We start from the raw sequence: 14,997 nt of genomic DNA, 5'->3' as shown, positions 1-14,997 counted from the left end.
GCCCCCCCCTCCCGGGCCACGCCCACTCAAGCCTTTCTCTTCCCTCGGGGAACCGGGCAAGCGCTTTCTGCGGTTTAACCTGGGGGGGGTCTCCAAGCTCGGCCCCTTTAAGACTGGTGGACTTCAACTCCCAGAATTCCTCAGCCAGCTTTGCTTAAGTCTTAAAGGGGCCAAGCTTGGAGACCCACCTGCTTTGCTGGCTGAGGAATTCTGGGAGTTGAAGTCCACAAGGGTGGTTTTTTTTTTTTTTTGGACCATTGAATAATTCTGTATTTATTGACATTTAAATACAACTATCATTTCAATATTTTTGTACACTATAGGTAGAAGATTCCATTTTGGCAACATGTCATATTGTACTGTTTAGAAAGCATCATAGATTAAAATATTTTTTCAGTAGAATCAATGTAAAATTATTAAAAACCTTAATCAGGAGAAGCTCAAAGCTATGATAAACAATTGCTTAAGGTGTGTATATTTGCATTTGTATTCCATGAATAAAAGGACAGCAGTCTTTATAATATCAGAATGTCATCAAACAATATAACAGGGGTCTCCAACAGTGGCCATTTTATTTATTTATATATATGTATATGTATATGTATATGTATATGTATATGTATATGTATATGTATATATATGGATCTTTGGTTATTCGGGTTCTCTCCTGCGTAAAATTGGAAGTATCTAGGCGACGTTTCCACATACAAATACCCGCGAAAACCTCAAAAAACATATATATATATACATATATACATATATACACATATACACATACATACATACATACATACATACATACATACATACATACATACATATATATATATGGATCTTTGGTTATTCGGGTTTTCTCCCGCGTAAGATTCAAAGTATCTAGGCAACGTTTCGATGAAGTCTCATTCATCATCTTCAGGCTTGCTTCTTCGGCTCTGTGCTTCTCAGAGTGATGTGAGCTTTCAGCTGCTTCTTCCTTCTAACTGCCAGTGGGGTGTGACTTGATTGGGTGGGGCTTGGCTGCGTTCCGATTGGGTGGGGGTGTGTTCTCATTGGTTGGAGGCTTGGCTGTGTTCTGATTGGTTGGGGCTGCTGCCATCCAACCAATGAGAACACACCCCCCATTCGCAGCAGCCTCACCCAGTCAAGTCACACCCCACTGGCAGTTAGAAGGAAGAAGCAGCTGAAAGTCACATCACTTGAGAGCCAGAGCAAGACACAAGCCTGAAGATGATGAATGAGACTTCATCAAACGTTGCCTAGATACTTTGAATCTTACGCGGAGAAACCCGAATAACCAAAGATCCACATACAAATACCCGAGAACCTCAGAAAACAAATATATATATATATATATATGGTATTCAGCTTTGTTTGGGTATTTTCCCACGTCATTATAGTTGTGCTTTTAAAGTTGTACCAACGTTTTGGCAGAATCTCATCTGCCATCATCAGGCTTCTGGCAGATGAGATTCTGCCGAAACGTTGCTACAACTTTAAAAGCACAACTATAATGACATGGGAAAATACCCAAACAAAGCTGAATACCATACATGTAAGTACCCGTGAAAACTTAAGAAAACAAATATATGTATACTAGTTGTAGTTGTAGGCTACAATTTTAAAAGCACAACTATAATGACGTGGGAAAATATATAAATATATATTTTCTGAGGTTCTCGCGGGTATTTGTATGTGGATCTTTGGTTATTCGGGTTTTCTCCTGCGTAAGATTGGAAGTATCTAGGCAACGTTTCGATGAAGTCTCATTCGTCATCTTCAGGCTTGTGTCTTCGGCTCTGTGCTTCTCAGAGTAATGTGAGCTTGCAGCTGTTTTTTCTTTTAACTGCCAGTGGGAGTGCGACTTGACTGGGTGGGGGCTTGGCTGTGTTCTGATTGGGTGGGGGGGAGTGTTCTCATTGGTTGGGGATTTGGCTGTGTTCTGATTGGCTGGGGGTGTGTTCTGTTCAGGTGGGGGCTTGGTTGTGCTCAGGTTAGTCTTAGTTGCTGGGGGATTTGAGCTGGTGAGCTGTGATCCTGCTGTTTGGCTTCGCGTTCGTGGTCGTGCCGCATCTTCATGGTGGGCATCCGTTCGCTTCATGTATGGCTCAGAGGGGTTTGAAGCGGGTAGTGGTGCAACTGCGGTACGGCTTCTGGTCCGTGGTCGTGTCTCATCTTCTGTGTGGGTGTGAGTCTGCTTTCTACGTGGAAGTGTAATGGTAGCATCTTGTGTGGCTCTCGTGGGTGTGGGTCTGGTGTCATTCTTCATGTTAGGTACTCGTCTGTTAATGAGGGCAGGTTTCCAAATGGCTGGTAGGCGGGAGGTGTCATCTCGTTTATTCATGCTGTGTGGGCGTTTTTCTATCTCTATGGCTTCTCAGATTATTATCTAATTATTCAATAAATATATATATATATAATGGTTACTGTTGGAGACCCCTGGCTGAGGAATTCTGGGAGTTGGAGTCCACCAGTCTTCAAATGGCCACTGTTGGAGACCCCTGGTTTAATCCATACAGGGAGTCCTCAATTTACGACAACGGAGCCCTACATTTCTGTCGCTAAGCGAGACATCGGTTAAAGAGCGTTTGGCTCCATTTTAGGACCTTCCTTGCCACACTGGTTAAGGGAAAAACGATCTTTTTAACAGATTAACAGAGTTGGAAGGGACCTTGTAGGTCATCTAGTCCACCCCCCCACCCCCACCCCGAATCATTGCAGTTGATAAATTAGTCACCTGGTTGTTAAGTGAATCCGCCTTCCCCATCGGCTTGGCTCATCGGAAGGTCGCAAAAGGGGATACCGTAACCCCGGGGACGCTGCGACCATCTGAGTCAGTGGCCGGGTTTATGAATTTGGATCACGTGACCCTGGGGACGCTGCCAATGGTCGTTAAGGGTGAAACACGGGGCTAAGTCACTTTTTTCCAGTTCCGTCATTCCTTCAAACTGTCACTAAAAGTGAACTGTTGTAAGTTGAGGACTACTTGTATGTGACATTGAAGAGACCAACAGAGAGCAGGCTGGGGGGAAAGCATTTTTACATAGAGGTAGCCCTCAACTTACAATGGTTCATTTAGTGACTGTTCAAAGTTACGACGGCACTAAAAAGTGACTAATGACCGATTTTCACACTTATGACCGTTGCAGCATTTTCATGGTCACATGATCAAAAGTCAGACGCTTGGCAAGTGACTCGTATTTATGATGGTCGCAGAGTCCCGGAGTCACGTCATCCCCTTTTGCGACCGCCTGACTAGCCAAGTCCACGGAAAAGCCAGATTCGCTTAATGACCGTGTTACTAACTGAATGACTGCAGTGATTCACTTGACTGCAGCCAGAAAGGTGATAAAATGTGGGCAAAACTCACTTAACAACTGTCTCGCTTAGCAACAGAAATTTGGGGCTCCGTTGTGGTCATACGTCGAGGACTAGCTGTAAACCTCTTGTCACGAGAGTGACCATCAAAGTGTATATTTTCAACCCGTTCAACTCATTCCAGAATCCCTGCAGGGAAGTGTGTAAAAGAGTGCGCAAAGCCTTGTGCCAGGGAAACCAATAAGGACTAGATGTGGCATTTGTGTTGTTTCTTGCACAAAAAATGGGTTTTGAGATAGAATAGAGTATAGAATGTAGAATAGAATATAGAATAGAATGTAGAATAGAATGGAATATAGAATATAGAAAAGAATATAGACTGGAGTAGAATATGGACTAGACTAGAACCGTGATGGTGAATCTATGACACGTGTGCCACAAGTGATACTGCAGAGTCATTTGTGCTGGCATGCGAGCCGCAGGCAAACTTACCTCACTGCGCATGTGTGCCTCACAGCTGATTTTTGGCCTGTTTGAGGCCTTTTGGCCTCCCAGAGGCTTGAAAAGCCTCTGCAAGGCTTTTTCAGGAGGAATTATAGGCCCGTTTTGTCACTTCCGGTATTACAGGAAGATGAAACGGGCCTATAATTCGGCCTGAAAGTCTTGCAGAGGCTTTTTCCAGCCTCTGAGGAAAAGGCCTCAAACACCGAAAAATCAGCTGTGAAGCTGACAAAGGAGGTAAGGGAGGTTGTGCATGCGAGTGTGGGCAGGTGGGGTGCGATTGCATTCTGGGTGCTTGCACACGAGCAATTTTGGCACAGGAGCCAAGAGTTTAGCCATCACTGGACTAGAATAGAGACTATAGAATAGAATATAGAATAGAATAGAATAGAATAGAATAGAATAGAATGCGAATGGAATGGAATGGAATGGAATATGGAATAGAATATAGAATAGAATAGAATATAGAATATAGAATATAGAATATAGGAATAGAATAGAATAGAGATGGAATGAATGGATGAATAGAATAGAATCACTGGACTAGAATAGAGACTATAGAATAGAATATAGAATAGAATAGAATAGAATAGAATAGAATGGAATGGAATGGAATGGAATGGAATAGAATATGGAATAGAATATAGAATAGAATAGAATATAGAATATAGAATAAAGAATAGAATAGAATAGAATAGAATAGAATAGAATAGAATAGAATATAGAATAGAATATAGAACAGAATATAAAATAGAATAGAATAGAATATAGAATATAGAATAGAATAGAATATGGAATAGAATAGAATATAGAATAGAATAGAATAGAAGAGAAGAGAATATGGAATAGAAGAGAATATAGAATACAATATAGAATACAATATAGAATAGAATAGGAATTCTTCGTCAGATGTCAGGATGGCCGTGCCTCAGTTTCCCCGTTAAATTCTCCTGGATAATCCCTCTTTCCACAGCTGGCTGAGGAATTCCTGGAATTGAAGTCCACTCATCTTTTAAGTTCCTAAATTTGAGAAAGTGTGCATTCAACCCTAAATGAAACATGATCCAACATGCCAATGTATGATTCAATTGCTGACTGTACCCTAGGACTATCATTAAGTGTTGTAGGTTAGGATTCTTGATTCTTAACAAATGTCTCTTTTCTTTTAGGTATACTGAGAGTATTTACACCGAGACAAATTCCTTGTGTGTCCAATCACGCTTGGCCAATAAAAGAATTCTATTCTATTCCAAGAGGAAAAAGAAACCAAAATTGAAGCTAACCAGCGTGGTGCAGTAGAGGCAGCCTTGAGAAAACACCGCATTGCATCGCACACAGTCACATGCTGTGTGTTGCAGCCGAGTGTGTGACTTCCGTGTGTATGTGTGTGTGTGCCACCCACAGCCTCCCCCCTCTCCATTCTCCACCCTCATCTGCATCGGGGTGGCACAATAGTCCAGCAATCGCAGAACCGGCTGGCCGCTCCCAGCCCACCAGAGGAGAGAAATGACACCGGATGCCATTCAAGAGAAGCCAAAACGTTTCTCGGATTAATAAACTAGAATAATTTATTTGACAAAAACCACAGAAACCGTCACAGGAAAGGAACAGAAGCCAAGCCAAGGACAGGGGGAAGGGACCACGTGTGGCTGGGTTAGCTGGACGTAGTGCAGGAACCGGCGTACGTGCGGATCTTCTCTCCCCCTGCTGAGAAGAGGGAGGGGCTAAATTGGACCCCTATTTGATCCCGCGATCAGCCTGTGGGGTTAGGGTCAGTGGGGAGCTTCCAAATTCAGTGATGGGATTCAGCCGGTTCGCACCGGTTCACAAGAACCGGTTGTTAAGTTTCTGAGCAGTTTGGTGAACTGGTGGTTGGAAGAAATCACGAGGGCAGAGATAACAAATAAAACAGATAATCAGAGTTGGAGGGGACCTTGTAGGTCATCTAGTCCAACCCCCTCTACCCAAGTGGGAGAGAACTGGTTGTTAAATTATTTGAATCCCACCACTGCCCAAGCCTGGGAAGAGAGCAGAGGTCAATGAGCCCAGTGCCAAACACAAGACTGAGCCAAAAAGAAAAAAAGAAAAAAAAAGGCAAAAACAGGCAGTCCTCGACTTATGACCACAATCGAACCCAACATTTCTGTGGCCGAGTGACGCATCGATTCGGTGAATTACCCCTCCACCCCATTTTACGACCTTTCTTGCCACCGTTAAGTGAATCCCTGCAGTTATTCAGTCAGTAACACGGTCGTTAAGCAAATCGGGCTTCCCCATCGACTTGGCTTATCCAAAGGTTGCCAAAAGGGGATCATGCAATTCCGGGGAGGCCAAGCCTCTGGATTTTGATCATGTGTCCATGGGGACGCTGCCAACGGTCGTTAAGTGTGAAAAACAGTCACAAATCGCTGTTTTTTAGCACCGTTGTAACTTGGAACAGTCCCTCAACAAACGGTTGTAATTCGAGGGCTCCCTATATATTCAGATCCGCGGCTCTTATCGGGATAGCTTTTAAACCCCAAATAAATAAGGCAGTTTTTCGTCTTACAACAGCTCCTTTAGTGACTAAATGAAGACATTGTAAGTCGAGGCCTATCTCCATCCTCTTTCCAAATCACCTGGTTTTGAGGAAACGGAAGAGAATGAGATGTGTGATCCTGGAAGAATCGCCTCTGCCCCGTCTCCGCGGGGAATGGAAAGGTTGTGCGATTCTAGTGCTGATGTGCAAACTATGAAAGATATTGTGTAAGATTGCCCACGATGTGCGTTCTCTCTCTGGCTCTCTAGAGCAAGGGGCCCCAACCTCGGCCATTTTAAGACTTGTGGACTTCAACTCCCAGAATTCCTCAGCTTGCTGGCTGAGGGATTTTGGGAGTTGAAGTCCACAAGTCTTAAAATGGCTGAGGTTGGAGACCTCTGCTTTGCTGGCTGAGGGATTCTGGGAGTTGAAGTCCACAAGTCTTAAAAGGGCCGAGGTTGGAGAGCTCTGCCCTAGAGCAGAGCCTGGGGAATTCTGGGAGTTGAAGTCCACAAGTCTTAAAATGGCCGAGGTTGGAGACCTCTGCTTTGCTGGCTGAGGAATTCTGGGAGTTGAAGTCCACAAGTCTTAAAATGGCCGAGGTTGGAGACCTCTGCTTTGCTGGCTGAGGGATTTTGGGAGTTGAAGTCCACAAGTCTTAAAAGGGCCGAGGTTGGAGAGCTCTGCCCTAGAGCAGAGCTGGCTGGGGAATTCTGGGAGTTGAAGTCCACAAATCTTAAAATGGTTGAGGTTGGAGACCTCTGCTTTGCTGGCTGAGGGATTCTGGGAGTTGAAGTCCACAAGTCTTAAAATGGCCGAGCTTGGAGAGCTCTGCCCTAGAACAGAGCTGGCTGGGGAATTCTGGGAGTTGAAGTCCACAAATCTTAAAATGGTTGAGGTTGGAGACCCCCCTGCCCTAGAAGATCTGCACAAAGGGATCACCAGGAGAGTTGAACCTCAGCGTCCCTCAGTTTTGCACAAAATTATGTGGGTTTGTGCGTATATGTTTGACTTCTCTTCTGACACGTTCTCATCACAGGCTAAAAAACAACCACAGGTAGTCCTCGACTTACAACCATTCATTTAGTGACCGTCTGAAGTGACAACAGCACTGAAAAAAAGGGACCGACGGCTGTTTGTCACCGTTATGACTTCTGCAGCATCCGCATGGTCACAGGATCAAAATTCAGAGGCTTTGGCCACTGACTCATATTTATGACGGTTGCAGTGTCCCGAGGGTCACATGGTCCCCTTTTGCGACCATCTGACCAGCAAAGTAATATGGGGGAAGCCAGATTCACTTAACAATGGCATGACTCACTTAACAACTGCATTGATTCCCTTAACAACAGGTGGCAAGAAAGGTCATAAAAGGGGGGCAAAACTCACCTAACAAATGTTTTGCTTAGCAACAAAACATTTGGGCTTGCTGGTAGTCGTAAGTGGAGGACTTACTTGTATAGGTTTACTTTTCTTTTGTCATGTTCTCATCACAGGCTTAAAAAATAAATACAGCTGGTCCTCAATTTACAAACATTCATTTACTGATCATTCGAAGTTACAACAGCACTGAAAAAAAGTGACTTATGACCATTTTCCACACATGCATCCCCGATGGTCACATCCTCAAAATTCAGACGCTTGGCCACTGGCTCATATTTATGATGGTTGCAGTGTCTCAGGGTCACGTGATCCCCTTTTGCGACCGTCTGACTGTTGTGGTTAGTCGGCAACAGGTGCAGATGGCTGAGGAGAGCGAGGACTCAGGTGAGGGGCCAGGACCATCAGGGAGTGGACTGCTGCCTTCGGAGATTGTGGGGGCTGGCAGCAGCGATGAGGAGGTTCCCGAGGAGCCTGTGCCAAGTGCACGTGTGCGCAGGGCTGCTCGTAGGAAAGAACAATTACAGCAGCACAGGCGACTCGGGAGTAAGACTGCAAGGTAATGGCCCCTCCCTCAAGAGGATAAAAGCCCGGTTTGAAAAAAAGCGTTCTTTGCAGACAGCAAAGAAGCTCTGAAGCTCAACTGGTGGACATCTTAGTTCGTGTTTGGAGAATCTTGTAAATTCGTTCTTATCTCTGGGTTTTTGGCAGCCTTGACGAACACCTTGGCAAGGCTCTTTCTTATCGGAGCTAATTAGGGGAAGCAGCCTTTTATCTGTAAAGGAACAGAATTCATTATTAAACTTTAAAAGGTGGGAGCTGCTGCCTTTGTCTGTGTTTGCTCTTTGGGAACCCAGTTGGGTCAGAAAACTGACAAGCAAAGTGTCAGGATTCCAATTGAGCTTGTTCACGGGCTGGGTGTCATCAATCACATTCTCCAATTACGGGCTGGGTGTCATTAATCACATTCTCCAATTACGGGCTGGGTGTCATCAATCACATTCTCCAATTACGGGCTGGGTATCATCAATCACATTCTCCAATTACGGGCTGGGTGTCATCAATCACATTCTCCAATTAAGGGCTGGGTGTCATCAATCACATTCTCCAATTACGGGCTGGGTATCATCAATCACATTCTCCAATTACGGGCTGGGTGTCATCCATCACATTCTCCAATTACGGGCTGGGTGTCATCCATCACATTCTCCAATTACGGGCTGGGTGTCATCAATCACATTCTCCAATTAAGGGCTGGGTGTCATCAATCACATTCTCCAATTACAGGCTGGGTGTCATCAATCACATTCTCCAATTACGGGCTGGGTGTCATCAATCACATTCTCCAATTACGGGCTGGGTGTCATCAATCACATTCTCCAATTACGGGCTGGGTGTCATCAATCACATTCTCCAATTACGGGCTGGGTGTCATCAATCACATTCTCCAATTACGGGCTGGGTGTCATCAATCACATTCACCAATTACGGGCTGGGTGTCATCAATCACATTCTCCAATTACGGGCTGGGTGTCATCAATCACATTCTCCAATTAAGGGCTGGGTGTCATCAATCACATTCTCCAATTACAGGCTGGGTGTCATCAATCACATTCTCCAATTACGGGCTGGGTGTCATCAATCACATTCTCCAATTACGGGCTGGGTGTCATCAATCACATTCTCCAATTACGGGCTGGGTGTCATCAATCACATTCTCCAATTACGGGCTGGGTGTCATCAATCACATTCTCCAATTACGGGCTGGGTGTCATCAATCACATTCTCCAATTACGGGCTGGGTGTCATCAATCACATTCACCAATTACAGGCTGGGTGTCATCAATCACATTCTCCAATTACGGGCTGGGTGTCATCAATCACATTCACCAATTACGGGCTGGGTGTCATCAATCACATTCACCAATTACGGGCTGGGTGTCATCAATCACATTCTCCAATTACGGGCTGGGTGTCATCAATCACATTCTCCAATTACGGGCTGGGTGTCATCAATCACATTCTCCAATTACGGGCTGGGTGTCATCAATCACATTCTCCAATTACGGGCTGGGTGTCATCAATCACATTCTCCAATTACGGGCTGGGTGTCATCAATCACATTCACCAATTACGGGCTGGGTGTCATCAATCACATTCTCCAATTACGGGCTGGGTGTCATCAATCACATTCTCCAATTAAGGGCTGGGTGTCATCAATCACATTCTCCAATTACGGGCTGGGTGTCATCAATCACATTCTCCAATTACGGGCTGGGTGTCATCAATCACATTCTCCAATTACGGGCTGGGTGTCATCAATCACATTCTCCAATTACGGGCTGGGTGTCATCAATCACATTCTCCAATTACGGGCTGGGTGTCATCAATCACATTCTCCAATTACGGGCTGGGTGTCATCAATCACATTCACCAATTACAGGCTGGGTGTCATCAATCACATTCTCCAATTAAGGGCTGGGTGTCATCAATCACATTCTCCAATTACAGGCTGGGTGTCATCAATCACATTCTCCAATTAAGGGCTGGGTGTCATCAATCACATTCTCCAATTACAGGCTGGGTGTCATCAATCACATTCTCCAATTACGGGCTGGGTGTCATCAATCACATTCTCCAATTACAGGCTGGGTGTCATCAATCACATTCTCCAATTACGGGCTGGGTGTCATCAATCACATTCTCCAATTACGGGCTGGGTGTCATCAATCACATTCTCCAATTACGGGCTGGGTGTCATCAATCACATTCACCAATTACGGGCTGGGTGTCATCAATCACATTCACCAATTACGGGCTGGGTGTCATCAATCACATTCTCCAATTACGGGCTGGGTGTCATCAATCACATTCTCCAATTACGGGCTGGGTGTCATCAATCACATTCTCCAATTACGGGCTGGGTGTCATCAATCACATTCTCCAATTACGGGCTGGGTGTCATCAATCACATTCTCCAATTACGGGCTGGGTGTCATCAATCACATTCTCCAATTACGGGCTGGGTGTCATCAATCACATTCTCCAATTACGGGCTGGGTGTCATCAATCACATTCACCAATTACGGGCTGGGTGTCATCCATCACATTTTCCAATTAAATCTATTCTCGGGCAAAACTCTGGAAGTTTAGCTACAACCTTTTAAAGAGAGGAGTTGGAATGTTCTTTTGCTTCCTCCCCTTTTTTATGGCAACTACTAAAACAGGCGTAGGAATGTTTTATGAGTCGACACAAAGTCAATGGGGAAATCCAGATTCACTTAATGACCGTTTTCCTGACTGAACGACTGCAGCCATTCGCTTAACCACCATGGCAAGAAAGTGGCATCCAACGGGGCCAAACTCACTTGACTTACTCAGCCATGGAAATTTTGGGTTCCATTGTGGTTGTGAGTCGAGGATGACCTATTCTCTGCTGAGAAAATCCAGAGTGGACGGGATGACAGGAATTGTGCAATTCACACTCTTGTGTGAACATGGGTGGGCGGGGGGGAGAACGTGTGTGTCGACACTCGCAGGAAAGCGAGGGCACGGGTGTGAGTCAAGAAACGGGAGTGAGAAATGAGGTTGGGGTGTTGTGCTTTGTTGTGTCCTGGCTTTTGCACGGAGGTGTGTCGTGTGAACTTGCCAGCCAGGAAGTTGGATATGTTAGACTGCGGGGGTCTCCAACCTTGATTACTTTAAGATGGGTGGACTTCAACTCCCAGAATTCTTAGCAAAGCTGGCTGAGGAATTCTGGGAGTCGAAGTCCACCAGTCTTAAAATGGCCAAGGGTGGACTGGTTTGAAGTTACCACGGCCCCAGAAAAAGGGACTTGTTATTGTCTGTCACACTTAGGTGGCAGCCTCCCCATGGTCATGGGATCCAAATTCGGAGGCTTGGCAACTGGCATGTACTGTTGCTCTGTCCTGCAGTCACGTTTTACGGCCTTCTGACGAGCAAAGTCAAAGGGGGAAACCTGATTCGCTTAACCACCGTGGCAAGAAAGGTTGTAAAACGGGACAACATTCACTTAACAACCATCTTGCTTGGCAATCGAAATTTTTGGCTCAATTGTAGACGCAAGGCAAGGACTGCCTGTACTGATCAGATCTACATCTTTTAAAGTTAGATCCAAAAGTTCCCCAAGGAAAGTTCAGCAAGGATGAAGAAGAAATCCCTTCCCATTGGCCTCTCCTACCAGCCAGTCCTGAGTTCGGGTTTTACAAAGGACGAGGAACACTCACTCTGCATCCAGGATTCCTCCCATATAAAGCAGAGACATGACACCAATAAAATGAGAATTATTTGCAGCTCAGGGTTGAAATGTGGGGTCCTTGGGTGCTCTCTGAGCTGGGTTGTTTCCTTGCAGACGTTTCATCACCCAACTAGGTAACATCATCAGTGCTAGAAGGGAATGGGGTATGTAAGTGGAAGGGAAGGAGAAGGGGAGGAGGAAGGGGAGGACTGTGGGGTCCTCGGTGCTCTCCGAACTAGGTTGTTTCCTTGCAGACATTTCATGACCAAACTAGGTAACATCATCCATGCTAGAAGGATGTGGGGCTTTGTGGAGAGGGGGAGGAAGAGGAGGACTGTGGGGTCCTTGGTGCCCTCTGAGCTTCGTGGTTTTCTGGCAGACGTTTCAGGACCCAACTAGGTAACGCCATCGGTGCATTCTCATCTATTGGTCCCTTAATGGCACTGATGATGGTACCTAGTTGGGTCCTGAAATGGAAAGAAAACCACCAAACTCAGAGACCTACAAGGACTTCACAAGAAATCAACACTCGTTGTGCAAGTTATGGTAGATAAACAGAGAGCAAACCCAACTCTCTTCTAGCACTGAATGATGTTCCCTGGTTGGGTCATGGAATGTCTGCAAGATAACTACAAAGCTCAGAGAGCACCAAGGACCCCACCGTTCTTCTCCTCCTCCTCCTCCTCCTCCTCCTCCTCCTCCTCCTCCTCCTCCTCCTCCTCCTCCTCCTCCTCCTCCTCCTCCTCCTCCTCCTCCTCCTCCTCTTCTTCTTCTTCTTCTTCTTCTTCTTCTTCTTCTTCTTCTTCTTCTTCTTCTTCTTCCTCCTCCTCCTCCTCCTCCTCCTCCTCCTCCTCCTCCTTCCTCCTGCCTGCCTGCCTGCAAACCCTCCTCCCTTCTAGCATTGATGTTAATAAAAAGGTAATAAAAAATCTGCAAGAAAACAACCAAGCTCAGAGACCAGCAAGGACTCCACTCCTCCTCCTCCTCCTCCTCCTCCTCCTCCTCCTCCTCCTCCTCCTCCTCCTCCTCCTCCTCCTCCTCCTCCTCCTCCTCCTCCTCCTCTTCTCGCTTCTAGTACTGATGATGTTACCTAGTTGGGTCATAAAATGCCTGCAAGAAAATAACCAAGATCAGAGGGCACCCCACAGTTGTCCTCCTCCTCCTCTCTCTGTAAACCCCATTCTTTCCCAGCACTGATGATGTTACCTAGTTGGGTCATGAAACATCTGCAAGAAAGCCACCAAGCTCAGAGAGCGCCAGGGACTCCACAATCCTCCTCTTCTTCCTCCCTTTTTGCGCTGATGTTCCCTAGTTGGGTCACGAAACCCCCTCCCAGCACACGCACACAGAGAAATGCACATGCACGCCCACCCATGCCCTCAGCATGGCTCGAACAAGGCAGCTCCCTTCTTAGACCCCCGTCTGCAATATTCAGACCTCAAACCCAGAGCCAGCATTTGCAGGGGGGCCGATTGCAAATCCCCCTCCGTTGCAGGCCCTTCCGGGCAATGTCTTAAAAACAACGCAACTTCCAAGGAAACTTATAGAAAAGAGTAGGGGGAGTGCTGGGACGTTCAGAGTGGAAACGGGAGAGGAAGGCGGGCGGTTTATCTGTTGTTCAGCTGTGGCGAGTTGGTCCCGTCGGCCTCCTCTTCCTCGTCCTTCATGCATTTGAGTCTCTGCCGGGCGAAATCTTCAAAGACGATGTCATCATCACTGTGGCAAAACAAGGACAGAGGGAAAATGGGTCAAGGGCAGTGGTGGGATGCTACCGGTTCGGCCCGGTTCAAGCAAACGGGTAGTAAAAAAAACAGCTACTGTTTGGCTGAACCGGTAGTAAAAAAAATGCTACCGTTCAGCTGAACCGCTCGTAAAAAACAGCTACCATTCAGCTGAACCAGTAGTAAAAAAACAGCTACCGTTTGGCCGAACTGGTAGTAAAAAAAATGCTACTGTTCAGCTGAACTGGTAGTAAAAGAACAGCTACCGTTTGGCTGAACCAGTAGTAAAAAAAACAGCTACTGTTCGGCTGAACTGCTAGTTAAAAAATAGCTACCGTTTGGCTGAACTGGTAGTAAAAAAATGCTACTGTTCGGCTGAACTGGTAGTAAAAAAATGCTACTGTTTGGCTGAACTGGTAGTAAAAAAACAGCTGCCGTTTGTCTGAACTGGTAGTAAAAAAACAGTTACTGTTCGGCTGAACTGTTGGTAAAAAAATGCTACTGTTTGGCTGAACTGTTAGTAAAAATACAGTTACCATTTGGCTGAACTTGTAGTAAAAAAATGCTACTGTTTGGTTGAACTGGTAGTGAAAAAACAGCTACCATTCGGCTGAACTGGCAGTAAAAAAAATGGCTACCGTTTGGCCAAACTGGTAGTAAAAAAATGCTACTGTTTGGCTGAACTGGTAGTAAAAGAACAGCTACCATTCGGCTCAACCAGTAGTAAAAAAATGCTACTGTTCGGCTGAACCGCTAGTAAAAAAACAGCTACTGTTTGGCTGAACTTGTAGTAAAAAAACAGCTACCGTTTGACTGAACTGCTATTGATCACATGACCACGGGGATGCTTCAACGATCATAAGTGTGAAAAATAGTCGTAAATCCCTTTTATGGACATAAGTGTGAAAAATAATCATAAAGTCCCTTTTTTCGGTGACGTCGTAGCTTCAGTCACTACATGAATTGTGAGTCGAGCACTACCTGTAGGAGGCAGAGTAGCTGGGCAAAGGAGCCAGGTTTCCCATTGCGGTGCTCTTCCGAACACACACACAAATACACACAACGTAATTGGACTTACTTCGTGTCGAGTTCTATGAGATTTGTGTCGATGGGAGCCTCATTTTCGGGCACTGAAAACAAGAAACAAAGCCCATTTATCCGTTTTCCTTGGACAGAGGGCATAATCCCCACCCCACCCCCAGCCGACTTGTTTCTTCAACCAGCCAGCCCTCTCAAGACAGCAGTCCTCATGAAGGTCCTTTCGGGAGGATGCTCATTTGCCTCCTGCCTAAGTCCACCCCACA

The 14,997-nt window shown here is 45.7% G+C and overlaps 1 protein-coding gene and 1 long non-coding RNA gene across 4 annotated transcripts in view; both read right to left on the bottom strand.

Annotated features, from left to right (window-relative positions):
• Positions 1 to 5,357: 5,357 nt before the first annotated feature.
• On the bottom strand, positions 5,358 to 12,675 carry LOC148130335 (uncharacterized). 2 transcript variants are annotated; one of them, XR_015749688.1, is made up of 2 exons: positions 10,823 to 12,675; positions 5,358 to 8,921 (listed from the first exon to the last, which is right to left on the bottom strand). It is a non-coding gene; the product is annotated as an uncharacterized LOC148130335 (long non-coding RNA). The 2 variants fall into 2 exon arrangements; XR_015749689.1 differs by having other exon boundaries at positions 5,358 to 8,887.
• Positions 12,676 to 13,060: 385 nt separating this feature from the next.
• ARRB1 (arrestin beta 1) overlaps positions 13,061 to 14,997 on the bottom strand; it is a 73,874-nt gene continuing 71,937 nt past the window's right edge. For both annotated transcript variants that reach the window (XM_087965945.1, XM_087965946.1), the window contains 2 exons: positions 14,772 to 14,823; positions 13,061 to 13,688 (listed from right to left, as the gene is read on the bottom strand). In XM_087965945.1, coding sequence (XP_087822071.1) covers positions 13,580 to 13,688; positions 14,772 to 14,823 — 161 coding nt within the window. In that variant the 3' untranslated portion in view covers positions 13,061 to 13,579. The remainder of the gene's footprint in view (positions 13,689 to 14,771; positions 14,824 to 14,997) is intronic.

The sequence above is a fragment of the Notechis scutatus genome, chromosome 5, assembly GCF_049901735.1.
Source record: "Notechis scutatus isolate UNSWTSFEM ecotype Mainland chromosome 5, rNotScu1.2, whole genome shotgun sequence".
Classification (NCBI taxonomy): Eukaryota; Metazoa; Chordata; class Lepidosauria; order Squamata; family Elapidae; genus Notechis; species Notechis scutatus.
Note: the sequence above shows the minus strand (reverse complement) of the source record. Positions and strands in the feature narration are given on the sequence as shown.